This window comes from Mytilus trossulus, chromosome 10, assembly GCF_036588685.1.
Source record: "Mytilus trossulus isolate FHL-02 chromosome 10, PNRI_Mtr1.1.1.hap1, whole genome shotgun sequence".
NCBI lineage: Eukaryota > Metazoa > Mollusca > Bivalvia > Mytilida > Mytilidae > Mytilus > Mytilus trossulus.
The window spans coordinates 22,862,774-22,876,614 of NC_086382.1; the positions used below are offsets into that span (position 1 = coordinate 22,862,774).

General features: G+C 33.0%; 2 protein-coding genes across 2 annotated transcripts; one reads left to right on the forward strand and one right to left on the reverse strand.

Moving 5' to 3' along the window:
* The first annotated feature begins 4,473 nt into the window (after positions 1–4,473).
* On the forward strand, positions 4,474–8,436 carry LOC134686085 (uncharacterized). Its single transcript, XM_063545770.1, has 5 exons — positions 4,474–4,587; positions 5,258–5,422; positions 5,910–5,969; positions 6,180–6,251; positions 6,654–8,436. Exons 1-5 carry the CDS (start codon positions 4,534–4,536, stop codon positions 7,632–7,634), a joined length of 1,332 nt encoding a protein of 443 aa, XP_063401840.1. The 5' UTR covers positions 4,474–4,533; the 3' UTR covers positions 7,635–8,436.
* A 997-nt stretch (positions 8,437–9,433) lies between these two features.
* On the reverse strand, positions 9,434–12,688 carry LOC134687067 (L-rhamnose-binding lectin ELEL-1-like). The gene is made up of 3 exons (XM_063547034.1): positions 12,573–12,688; positions 10,285–10,368; positions 9,434–9,774 (listed from the first exon to the last, which is right to left on the reverse strand). The coding sequence occupies exons 1-3, from the start codon at positions 12,634–12,636 to the stop codon at positions 9,488–9,490; spliced, it is 435 nt and encodes a 144-aa protein (XP_063403104.1). The 5' UTR covers positions 12,637–12,688; the 3' UTR covers positions 9,434–9,487.
* Between the last annotated feature and the right edge of the window lie 1,153 nt (positions 12,689–13,841).

A 13,841-nucleotide genomic window follows, 5' to 3' on the forward strand; every position in this document is an offset into this window, starting at 1 on the left:
TAAATTGATAGATTGGAGTCAGATTTATTTTTAAATTTTTGAATTTGTACTTAAAAATAAAGAAAAATTATAAAAAATTGATAGATTGGAGTCAGACTTATTTTTAAATTTTTGATGAATTTGTACTTAAAAATATACAAAAATTATAATAAATTGATAGATTGGAGTCAGATTTATTTTTCAATTTTTGAATTTGTACTTAAAAATAAAGATCTACAGTTGAATTTTTATTATAAAAGTAATAAAATAATTTACTTATATTTTTTTTAATTTCTTTCATATTTATTTTGTTTAAAAAAAAAAACAGAATTCATACAGATGCAAAAATAACTAATTACATGTTCTCGGCGTTTTGCATTTGCGCCGATCTGCACTTCATTTGCGCCGATTTTTTCTTTCATTTGCGCCGATATTTTCTTTCATTTGCGCCGATATTTTCTTTCATTTGCGCCTATTTTTTTTACAGGTAAATTACAGGTGAACAGATATAAGACGATGTGATATGAGTGCCAATGAGAGAACTCTCCATCCAAGTTATGTTATTTTTCATTTAACATTATAGACCTCTTCCATTAGCCACTTGTACAAATTTATGAATTGTCAATCATAACATGTATATAACTGTTGTCCCTTGCTCACAGTGGGGAGGTGGAAGAAGGCCTATAAGATACATCTCCAGACATTTTCCCTGACCGTAACCGTAGTTCTTTAGCCTCTGTCTTTCGGACATCTGCCACATGTTTATGCTGGATCTGTGTTTTGACAATAAAATCCGTAGTGACTCTGGCTTTACACAGTTTTATAGTACATAAAGTAAGATATGTTGTTATATTTCAGGACACTTATCATCCGATATGTATGGCCCTTGATGATTAAAGAAATGTCTCCTCGGCTCGTTTCAGTGTGCAATATGTCTATCATGTTACAATGAAGTTGCAGAAAAATATGAATCAAAATTATCTTAAATATAAATGGAAAACATTAAGAACCAAATTTAACCAATGGTGCATGTACAAGTAAATAAACTATTTGTACAAGTATAAATTTACCTGTAAATCTAATTAGGAGCAAATAAAAAATCGGCGCAAATGAAAAAATGAAATCGGCGCAAATGAAAGAATGAAAATTTTCAAAATCGGCGCAAATGTCAATAGAAAAAAAAAACACTGGTCAATTAACAGTTGATTAAAAAATGTTTGGACAGTCTAATCCTTTGTTTGCACAAGTTTTCCTCCTATTCCCACATGAAATTTTACCTTTTGTTACCAGATTTATAAAAAGTGGGAATAGAGGGAATGAACCAAAAAAATAATTAAAGAGAAACAAATCCCTAATTACAGATAGATAGATAGATAGATAGTTTATTAACGTCTCACCATTAATATACACAATACAATATTTACATATATCATAAAAACATAAATATATATTAATGCCATTCTTAAAAGAATTATGAGAGACAAAAAGTAAAATTTCATAAATGAATATAAAAAGGACTTTATAAAACTATGTATATGTACTGTTAAAAATTTCTAAAAACTTTAAATAACTTTACAGTCTAAATTTTTTTTATCGATATAAAAAACGTCTCCTTCTGTCTAAAATAGATTTGCAGGTTTTGGCACATTTGTAAATAACATTAACGTTTTGACAACCCAACACAAAAGACAGTTTATCACGGTTCGTTAACATATTAAAGTTCTCATCTACACTGTTTATATATTCAAAAAGTTCGTTCCTTAAATCGTCATAAAGCGGACATTCAATTAGTACATGTTCCTCAGTTTCAGTTTTACTTTCACACATAAAGCAAGTCCGTTCATGCATTGGTAAATGTTCGAAGCGCCCGGTTTCGATTCGTATGGGTGCAACCCCACATCTGAATTGCGAATATGCTCTACGTTGAGCAGGAGATAAAAGTGTTTTTAAATAAAGTTCACAACTAATTTCGGTTTTAAATGTTCTATATGTCCTTAATTTGTTACAACCACCATCCATACGTCTTGCAGAAACTCTATGGAGATCTTCCGTCCACTTAGTTTTAAAATCGGTTAAAAGTTTATCTTCTATTTTGGCTAACACCGTAGTTTTGTGAATGTTCGTGTCATTATATACCAGTCACTAATATTACACAATTCAAACTGCTGATAAAGTCTATAATTTGAATTTTTACATGCTTTATACCGCCTAAAACTATGTTCCGCCCAGTTATGGATTCTTTTATTAAGTCGATCAGTGTTCATATACCTTAAACGATTCCAATGATTGATAACAGTTCGCCACTGCCTTACACAAGGTGGTTTCCAGGCTGAATCTCCATTCACTGCTACATTAGGTGTATACCGTCCGACTCCCATATAAAAACGAATTGCCTTATTTTGTATCGAATTTATACATGAAAATGTTCTATCTCCCCACACTGCCGCTCCGTAGCTAATTACATGTTGTTCAAATTGCTATAAAAACACCAAGGTTTAATTTGTTTATTTAATATTTTTATCTAAATTCACATTTCGCCTTAGTTCAATACCCATCTGGCCTTAGTATATTTTATACCTTTTTTTACCTGGAATTCACAGCTAAGGCGAAATGGGAACACACCATATTTAATATTATGTTAATGTTTTTAATTTTTTTTCGTAATTTACTTGTAAATGGGCTTAGTTTTTTCAGCTGGGGAACATTACATTTACACTGTGGTTAAAGTTTTTAAAATTTTAGTAACTTTCTAAAACTATGGATTTTTGCCAAACTTGGACAGAAGCTTGTTCATGATCATAAGATAGTATGCAAAAGTAAATTTGTTAAAAAAAAGTTTGATTCTTGTTTTATTCTGTTTTAAATAGGGTAAGGCTACAATTTTCTGCATTCCCTACTTTCAAAATTAAATAGAGTAGAGAATAAAAACAATACCACTGTATCATTTACAGTCATAAGTTAAAATGAACTGACAACGCAATGGCAAAAAGAGAACAAAAAGACCACTGAAAAGAGAGACACTGTACACGCAACAGAAAACTAAAGACTGAGAAAAACTCCATCTAGGGGTGATCTTATGATACCCAGAAGAGTAAGCAGATCCTGCTCTTAATCTGGCAGCATCCTTCAAAGTTTTCATCTTATAGAACAAAGCGGGTAATCAGTCTTCGTCACGTGGAAGAGTGGACAATATTGTGGTTACGACAAATGGAAAATATATCATCTGTTATTCATAACGGTAAAAAAAACCTCATGATGGCTTCCATTTTACTTGGAACTCTTGGTTTAATATAGAGCGCCCATATGAGCAGCAATCCTCAATCAATATATTCTCCATATGCAGGCGCTGTTGAAATGTTGCTATAAATAGAAGTGGAATGTTTACAATTGCAAAGTTGAAATCATCTGTTGTCGTTAAGTTCTGTTTTCAATCGAACCTCTTTTTAAATGTTATACATGAAGGTATTTTTTGTTAACAATTTCATAATATTGTTATTATAAAGGTTAATCTATGAACGAAATTACATGTAGGGTATACTTAAATGTGACAACAAAAAAACAGCACAATATTGTTAAGTTCGATGAAAAAGCAAGAGTGCAAGATTGTTAAGTTCGATGAAAAAGCAAGAGTGCAAGATTGTTAAGTTCGATGAAAAAGCAAGAGTGCAAGATTGTTTGGAGGCCAACTGAACCAGTGTGCGGGGTTCCCACGCACGAATCAATGGGGACCCATGATTGGTGTCCTCATGTTGTCTGATCTTTGGTCGGGTTATAATTGCCTCGTTAAAACAGTGTCGTTCTGATGCCGATGTGGAACTGTTAATTGATATAACGTCCAGATTAAAAAAAAAGTCAATGACAATTAGTATCATAAGCCTATTGATTCAGTCACAGTAACACTGCCTAACAATTTGTGCAATTGACCATTTTATATACTATTATAAATAACGGTCTTCTAACTGTTGACTTGAAGTATTAATTTTAGTTTTAAGACTGATCGCATGTCGCAACCCCTTCTGTGAATTCCTCTTCAAATTTTACGGGAAATTATGAAACAAAAAGGAGAGGGGATGGAATCACAATTGTGACGTACACTGCAGCTCAAACCGTTCATATTCTAATCGTTCACGGACAAAGCAAAAGATGGCCAAGAGGAATTTTACTGGTAAACAGTCTAGGATTTGTTTCTGCTCGACAGAACTACAGACAACCTACAAAAGGTATGTTTTAAAATGAATTTTATTTATGTATGATCATTTATGCGGTCACTGTGGTCATTTATATCTGATAAGAAACTTCATACTAGTAACTTTTTAATTTTGTTTATAAGAAGTGTTTTATTTGCAATTTTGTATATTAAAATGTTTGGAAAACAAAATAAATAGAGGAAAATAAGAGAAAATAGCATTACTCCCGTTCTAACGTAGGTAAAAAACGTCGAATACCGTGGACGTCACAACTATTGTTCCCCCGTATCTACATAGTTACGCCAAAAGATCGTGCATAAAGTCGCTCCAAATTCTCACTGCTAAATAATTCTTCTAAACCTTGAAAATGTTGCAAAAGCTTGCAGATTTCTGGACTTATAAAGATTGGGAAGTTCTACAAGTAAGTATATATCTTGAAATTAAAAAAAAAGTTTCAATTTTTCACAAATTACTTAAATTTGATTTGACCTAGTTTCGTGATGTCCGCCGCGACCACCTTCCCATTATAGCTTTGAGCACCTTGCTTATTTTACCTTAATCATAATGGGTTACCCAAATGAAATATGATTTCCTTAATATATGAAGAAAGCAAACCAGTTTTTTAACACGTTTCCCAAAGTTGCGCGGGTTATGGTGAATGGCTGCTAAACGTCCAGTGGCAAATTAAATGTAATATGTTTTTAACCTAATACGAATATTAACTCCACGTTTAAAAGCCGGAATTTCAACATTAAAGCCAGAAAGGAACAGTCCTGTGGAAGACGTGTCATCTTGGCACACTGTTCTAACTTCAATCCGAGGTGTCTTTGTTGTTACTCCTTAATGTGTCGTGTTTGGTGGGCAATTTTATTTTATTTAATTAACAATTTAATTGACACGACAGGATTCGAAACCACGACCTGTCGCACTCGAGTCGAACATGGGACGGCCCCATTATGTCTGGCTAAACAGCCGTCGGACGTCAGAGTAATCTCGGACTAGCTTTCAAGCTACAATGAAGCTTCATTATTATGTATATCAATAACAGTTACTCTATGTGTATGTCGCATAATTCTGTCTTTTTGTTTCAGAACAAAGAAAAGAGACCAATATTTGGTCCGTTACGAAAAGTCCAAGATTCCTCTTCAGACAAACCAACACCGGTAGAATGGCTGAAAGGGACCAATAAACATCAAGATTCAGTTAGATTCGCCGGTGGGTCGGGAGAGCCTGTGAATGGCATCCGCAAAGTTTTGGTAAGGATCTTTGTTTAAAAAGAAATAATCTGTCAGTACATCATATATGCACGAGATCGTTTTAATGACAAAGATCTCTGCACCAAAGCAAATAAATTTCACTTTTATTGCTGTTATAGGGCAACTTTAGGCTTTCCCCACTATGTAAAGACTCTAAAGCGGTACTTTCTATTTGTTTTGAAAAGGCACACTTACGTATATAAAAAAATAAAATGACGTGGACTGTTTTGAGAACCCACGAATTTCACAATAGTATGATTGCCAATACGTCAACTCCCCTTCCAGAGACCAAAAGAAGAAGATTTAAAAGCATCTAAACATGGTCACTAAAAAAACTATCAATGGTGGACAAAAATGATATTTGAATTAGAGAATTATTAGCTAAAACATTATTTAAAAAAACAACTTTAAAATATTAAAAAACAGATTGAGTCATTTTTGGAAATTTATTAACACGTTGATTGGATGATTTATTTTATATTTGCAGAATGCTGATTTCAAGAAAATTCCCAATACTTCTAATGGTCAACAATCAAATATTAACGAGGTAAGTAACATTTGGCCTACTGATTACTGGTATTGCAAATAAATTTGAGAAGAACTGGTGAATTTTAACAAGTTGTTCCTCCTTTTGATATCCTTTATAGTCTACAAAAAGTTGAAAATTCACGTAAAACTGACCATTTCAAATATCTTACAAAATCCATCTTCTTTTTGTGATATAAATAGCATTACAACAATATATATTTTGTTTCAGACAAGTGACAATGTTGCACCAGGATTCTTCAATATACAAAATTGGAGAGAAACTTTTGAAAGGAAAATGCAGGTATTTAGATACAATCTTTAAATTAAATTAAAAACTACCGCATACAGTCCGTTCACATTTATAATTTTGAGCCTCAAATTATGTTTTTTTCCCAGGCTGCTATGACGGTCTTGAAGGTCCTGAATTTCTTTTTTTTTCTAAATTAGAGACCATGATTCTCTTACATACTGTCTCTTGATTTAATTTGCACCTTATTATTCGCTCTTGAATCAATTTGCTCATTATTCTCTATCCCTTATAATTTGGCACACCATTATTGATACTTCTTTATTTTTTATTTATTCTACCTTTTTTCTTCATTCTTCATATTTTTGTTTTTTTTATCTGGACATTGGCCCATGAAGATTATTTTAAATAATAATAAAAAAAAACACCAATAATGAGTGCCATCTTTGATTTCAGATACCAATGTATACTGGCTGCTGTACCTCATACACCGACTATTCAGACCATCTTGCTTCTCACTGCAAGGATGTCTCCCTCGAGGACGACCTATCAAATCAAGAGGAACTATACTGGAATGAAGATTCATATTACCGGTCTGCACAGGAAATCAGAGAACATAACAGGAAGTCCGATATATCGAAGCTGAATCTCGCTTCCGGAATAGATAGCGATATAGCAGATATTGCTGCTCAGCTGATGCAAGGAGATTCTGTTCTTGATGTTGTAGACAAAATGGCTGCCAAAGACGACTGGAAAAGCAAAATCAGTTTTAGTAAAACTGATTTTCAAAGTCAGCCTGCCAAAACAAGAACATTGAAATTAAACGACTGCTCTGAGGTTGTCGTCAACCTAATCGAGAAGACCCATCCGATGCTTCACAAGAAACCGATTTCCAACACCAAGACGCCATGTCATACGCCATTTTTACCAGTTCATCGACAGAACACCTTTAACCAGATTCCGATTTCTACCAACTCGCTATTTCAAAGGTCAAATGCCAAACTGAACTTCTTGTCAACAAAACAGAAAGCAGATCCATCCACTCCACTTGTTCGATCTAAATCAGACTGTGAGGTGAATTTCAGCAACATCTGGGACAGTATGCATCAGCGTTTTGTCGTTTGCTCTGCTTATGAAAATAGAAGACTAACAAGGGAAATACCAGTATTTACCTCCATGCCATTGTCATCTGTACCAACATCGGTAGTAACTGAAAATCGCAAAAGAAAGGCTTCAACAACATGCACTAACCAACCAACTGCAAAACGTCAGAATGGCGGAAATAAAAAATCTCAAGCGGCATCTCGACTGAAGCAGGCTGCATCAACATCATGTAATGACCTTTTTGCTACACCACTATTTATTCCATCCAAGCATAACCAGACCGTTTCTTTTCCACCTTCACAGAAATTATCAGTGGTATACAGACAACAATAAGGACAATTGTGACAATTGAAAGCTCAACTGTGATAAATTAATGACAATACGGGTAGTTTTATAAGATTTTATTTGTATTTTTTACTTTTTTATAATATCATGAATATTTCACAAGGCTTTATGATAGATTCAAAATGAATTTTAGATAAAGGTAAGTATACAAAAGTCAAACTCATTGATCATGATGCAAATTCATTCTAAAGCCTTTATTTATTTTTAATTTGGCTCCAAACTTCATACATTATACTTTATTTTTGTGTATATGCATGCGTGTATGATTGCGCGATTGTATGCTTGCTTGTGCGAGTATGATTGTGTGGGCGTGTGTGTGAGGTTGTGGGATGTCTATGTGTGTGCGGCTGTATGGTTGTTGGCTATGAAGTTATATATGTTAGATGCGTGTGTGTGGGTGTTTGCATGTATATGCACTTGAATAATTCATGAATGATTGTAAATATGAATCTTGTTTGTATGATTGTTTTTATGAATCTTATTTGTATGATTGTTTTTATGAATCTTGTTTGTGTGATTGTTTTTATGAATCTTGTTTGTATGATTGTTTTTATGAATCTTGTTTGTATGATTGTTTTTTTACTTTGAGGGTCTGGATGGGGTAGTTATTTCTGTTTTTTTTCATGCAATTTTTCTGTACTTTTTATCCTGTCTATTATCTATTCGTATTAATTCAAATCATATCTTTATTTTGTTTGTCTATTTTTCTCTTTTCTTTATATTTCTTGGAATTAGTTCTGGACCTATTTGCTAATTAATCTCTATTCTATAAACCACCACCAGACCCTCGTGTAAGCATTGTGTTGATTGTATGTTGTATAAATGGGATTGTATAAAAATATATTTTTGAAATTCTCGATGTTGTTGTCATTTTGCCTTTCATGAAAAACAATATCATAATAGGTTTTAGGGAGCTACCATTTGATTTTTATGGGGGGGGGGGGCTAGGATGAAAAATGTTGTCCTGCCTTTTTTTTTTTTAGCTGTAATCTCTGTCCTGCCTTTTTATTTTTCACTCTGTTCGGTCCTGCCTTTTTTTTTTTAGTTTATCCTGACTTTTTTTACCTACATTGTCGTCCTGAGTTGCTTTTTTTTGCAAGTGTCTCATCCTGCCTTTTTTTTTTACTCAAAACTCCCTGCCTATTTTTTTCAAATTTCATCCTAGCCCCCCCCCCCCCCCCCCCCCCATAAAAATCAAATGGTAGCTCCCTTGTATAAAAATAAGAAGATTAGATATGATTGTTAATGAGACAACTCTTCACAGGAGACCAAATGACACAGTAATTTGAGAATTATACTTCCGTACTACCTCCAACAATGAGCAAACCCCATATTGCATTGACAACTAAAAAAGTCCCCGAAATGACAAATGTTAAAGAATTCAAACGAGATTCTGAAAACTAAAACGACTTAATCTATTCAAAAAGGACGAACGGAAAGAAATGATGCACAGCAATAAACGGCAACCACTAAATTGCTGTCTCCTGATACGGGGACAGTCATACCGGTATACAGATTGTGGAGGGGTTCAGATTGTTTTAAATTAGACAAAAATGAATCTTTCATTTTAGACAAAAGTATATAAAAACATTATTTTTTTCGAATCAGAACAAATGACGCTATCATATGAGATAAAAAAGTGACATTTTCTAATCCAGCAGATATACGAAAGAACTCAACTTATAATAGTGAACAAATACGGAAATGCGAAATAAATAAAGAAAGAGGAATAATGGACACTGATGTACTGATTCATTTGATATTTAAGGCCATTTAAACACAAAAACTTTCGGATTGCAAATAAAATTTTAATGTTATTCTACATAACACACTTCATTGTTTTAATAACATCTGTATTTCAGTTCAGTATATTTGTATGTGCCACCACACGGATCGCCATAAAGACTATTGGTGGCTTCAACTTTGCAAATTCTTTTCCCGTTGCACTGCTTTTTAATCTTTGCATCGGATGATGATGACTTGCATGATGTAGTTTTGATGCTGCTGTGTGGACAAATACGTTTATCTTCCGAACGACCATATACAGCCTTTACAACTTTTATTTTTGTCGGATATTTGCATCTCACGTAAGCAAATTGACCTTCACAAACTATGACATTGGTTACATCTGAAAACAAAATTAATATTTATTATTATTTGTAAACCAACTTGAATATGTCATCTTAATAAATATTGGAAAGTGCGTTTCCATTTTAACTTAAATCAAATCAATGCCCTAAAAATATTCAATTTTTGATAATTTCAGTTAGGAAAATTTGAACATCAAGCCGACGAACCTGCTGCTAACTTCATATATATATTTCACATTTGAACCGATCAAATTAATTCTATACACAAATGTCCTGTGCTTCAAGCTATCAAGACGAAAACAACTGACGGAAAATTTGGGGATGGGCAATGTCCGGTGAAGACCTATTGGTGACCTTCTGTTGTTGTCTCTTCTTTGGTTGGGTTGTTGTCTCTTTGACACATTCCCCATTTTTATTCTCAATTTCAATCTAATTAAAATATTGATCTCTGATTACGTTATACTACATAATGTAGTAAAACGGTAGTATAACGTAATCAGAGATCAATATTTTAATTAGATTGTCTCAATTTTTACATATGAACTAACCTGATGATATTCTTCTGCCACATGATGGTCTTTTCATGTTTAGCAAGGAATGGAGAATATCTTCTTGTATCTTAACTGTTTTGCCTACACAAATAATCGAAGTAAACAATTTCAAAATCCTTCGTAATAAGATGCTACGTAATAAACATGCAATTTGAAACAAGTGAATTAAAATTTAAAGTGCATAACGCGTAAACGACCTGTGGCCCTTATATGCAAACTGTTGATCAATTACCCTTTTTTCGGGGGGCAATTTCAAATTACTACAATTGTATTAAGAAAATAAACAATGAATAAAGAGCAATTATTATATAGAATATATTGATTACCAATGAGACAACTATGCATCAAAGTTCAAATGATGTTAGCATGAGAAAACCCCATACCGTCTAGTCGGTTATAAAGGGCAACGCCATTTAAAGTAAGTTTTCGGAGAAGACGTTACTAAGTTGTAAAACTGGTGTCTGATCCTCTTGTCATTTTGAACAATAAAATATGTTTAAATTATTAAAAGTAAGAAACAATGGAGAGAGAAAAAAGGCATAATTTATATGAAAATAATAAACGAAATACAAATATTACGAACATATATACAGCAACGACAACATCTGAACTGAACTACAAGCTTCTAACTTTGGACAGGCACTTAAAGGGAAATTCCGCGATTTTTTACTTATCATCTAATCATGTTCATCTTAACATAAAAAACACATTTGCAAAGTTTTAAATTTATATTCCTTCTAATAACGGAGAAAATCAAGTATTTGTAACTTTTTTGGTTGAATTCTCGAGTGGGTCGTGACGTATAAGCCCGATTTACTGAATTCTGGGAAAAAATAAAATCTGTTTAACTCTTATAGCTTATCGACAATATACGTAATTAAAAGCGCACAGCTGACGAATGGTCGAAGTTATTAACCACAATATAAGAATGAACGAAAGTGAATATGCATATATATATACCGTTTTGTATTGATTGAATTAAACTCCTATGAAATTATCTCTAGTAAATCTTTTTGAATAAATTTAATTAATTATTGTTGAGATTTTTTTCATAAAATATTTATTGAACATTTTTACTGATATTGAACTGAAAATATTTCAATTCTATTTACCGTTATTGTTTTGATAATCATTTCAATGCAACTAATGTGTGAGCAGAGTGTGTATATTATTTTGTAAAGGTCACTGTATATTTCTCGGCTTGAGGTCAATTCGTTTACCTTGTAGCTATTTAGCCGCAAGCGTACACAGGTATAAATGTTGTTATTTGGAAAGGATAAACAGAAAGGATTAGAAAGAGTATATGCTGCCATGATGTTAATACACTAAGATTTAATACACGATGAGAATAAAGATACAATAATTAAATTGTGTAAATTAATTGAAAATAAAATTCTGATTCGTAATTCCGAAAGTGTATAGAAATAAAAGGAAACAATTTTTGATTACTTTCTTAGCGGCAATTGGCGTAAAGATTCAAATATGAAGCAAAAAATAGTAGTTTTAATCTTTAATAAAAACAATATTACCCAATTTGATATACCATTGTACATCTGTTTGATATCATTGACTTTACCGGAATTTCTTAACTTGTATTCAAATCTGGCTGTGTTTAAATGCTAATAAAACTATTGAAATTTTAAAGTTTTTAATTGACAAAAAAATACAACACATGCATAATTTTTTTTTAGTTTCTTTTTAACATTTTATTCTTACATAATTAAATTCATTTGACAATCATTTACACGAACTTTTTGTGAAAAGAATACCAATTATCTAAGCTAAGGCATTATTATTAATTTTGAGAATTTTTGAGGATTTTTTTAAAAATTCTATGATAATATTTGTGCAATGTTGAACATGATAGCCGTCATTAATCCAAATAAGTAATACAGTAGTTGTAATAAAAGTTATATTTTAGTCATGCATAACAGATATTGACGAATTTATAATAGTTCGTTCATACGGCGGCCGGGTTAATCATGTTTGTGGGTGCTTATCCTAACATATATCTAGTACAGCGGTGTAACAGCACAACATAAAAAACACTGATGTATTAAAACTGTATACATATAGTAAAAAGTGTTTAACATGTTAACTCATAGAACGAAGTAGAAAATATCTTACAAAAAAAAACACGGACCGGGCGTGGCAAGGTAATTATACATCCCTCACTTGAAAGGATAAAACGTATTTGCAGTTACTAACAATCTATTCAAAGTCTACAACAACTTAATAAGAATTCATTTATCTAACGGTCATATATATTATATATATATACTTACCACAATAAGCATCACAAGGTAGCATGAGCAGGAAACAAGAGCAAACAAGATACCAGATATACATGTCTGTTTAAGCAGTGGAAACACCAAAATTGCAACAAGATTGACAAACTTTGTTTTCTCTTGTCATTTATATTAAAAGCATTTGATGTTTTTTTCTTAATTTGATTTTCATGGGGAAAATGAATCAAATAGAAATAGAAACGATATGCGAGAACTTGTTATGCAATCTGCTTCAGTGATATCATTTTCAATTGCGTGCAGGATTTGTAATCCAGTATTTTATAACACGTGTCAATTGTTGGCAATAATTGGCAAAATAAAAAGCTTACATTATAAACTATCACTTTTACCGCTTATTTCATGATATTAAAGTTAAAATACTGATAATTTAGGCATTGGAATCAGTTAATTATTAATAATGTACAATCAGTCAAGCTATGGTAATTTCATCAATTTAAAACATTTTACAAAAACCTGTATTTTTGCTAAAACTATAAGGTTGCAACTCCACCAAGAAAAGTTGACATGAGCCTCGGACTATTCTGTATACTATATATATATGGAAGTGTTTAACGACCTTGACTGGCTTTTCAGCCCTCGAACGATCGGCTCTGTGCCCGAAGACGTTTGGTGAGCTTTATCATATTTTGATGCCGTGGGTAAGGAACAAGTAGTGGAGGTCGCAATATGGAGGCCGCCATCTTGGTTTTGGTGAGTTGTTTTTGGTTTGTTGACTATTTTGGATTTTACTTCTTCACAACGGCTGCTTTCAGGGCCAGTTTGGTCAGCTTGGCAGCCCGCTAGCCTCGATGATTGAGTACTGGTAGATGATCTCGGACGAAGTTCAAAAGATGACAGGAAGCGTTATCAGGACCAAAGCCGTGAGGCAGTGAAATGAAGGTCGTATCACCCAACAGCCTAGGATACAGCCCTCGGAAGTTAATCGGCATAACACTCCCCATGATACAATGGTTTTGGAGTGCATGTTAACGCGGGTACGCCAACTACTACGTCTCTCTGTATACTAGTCTGCTCAGTTGGTCCTTTATAAGGGATCACACACATTTCATTTTAATGTCTTTCAATACTTTGAATCTCAATTGTACCAAATGGAGTTTAATCCAGAAACATGTCTCAAGGAAATTACTTTAACTGTTGAACGCTGGACAGCCAGTGCTACCGTGGATCAGTCTTGATCGGTACTGTGCCGCCGGCCGGCTGCTTTTGGTGGACCATCAGCCTGTACTTTTCATATATTGTATATTA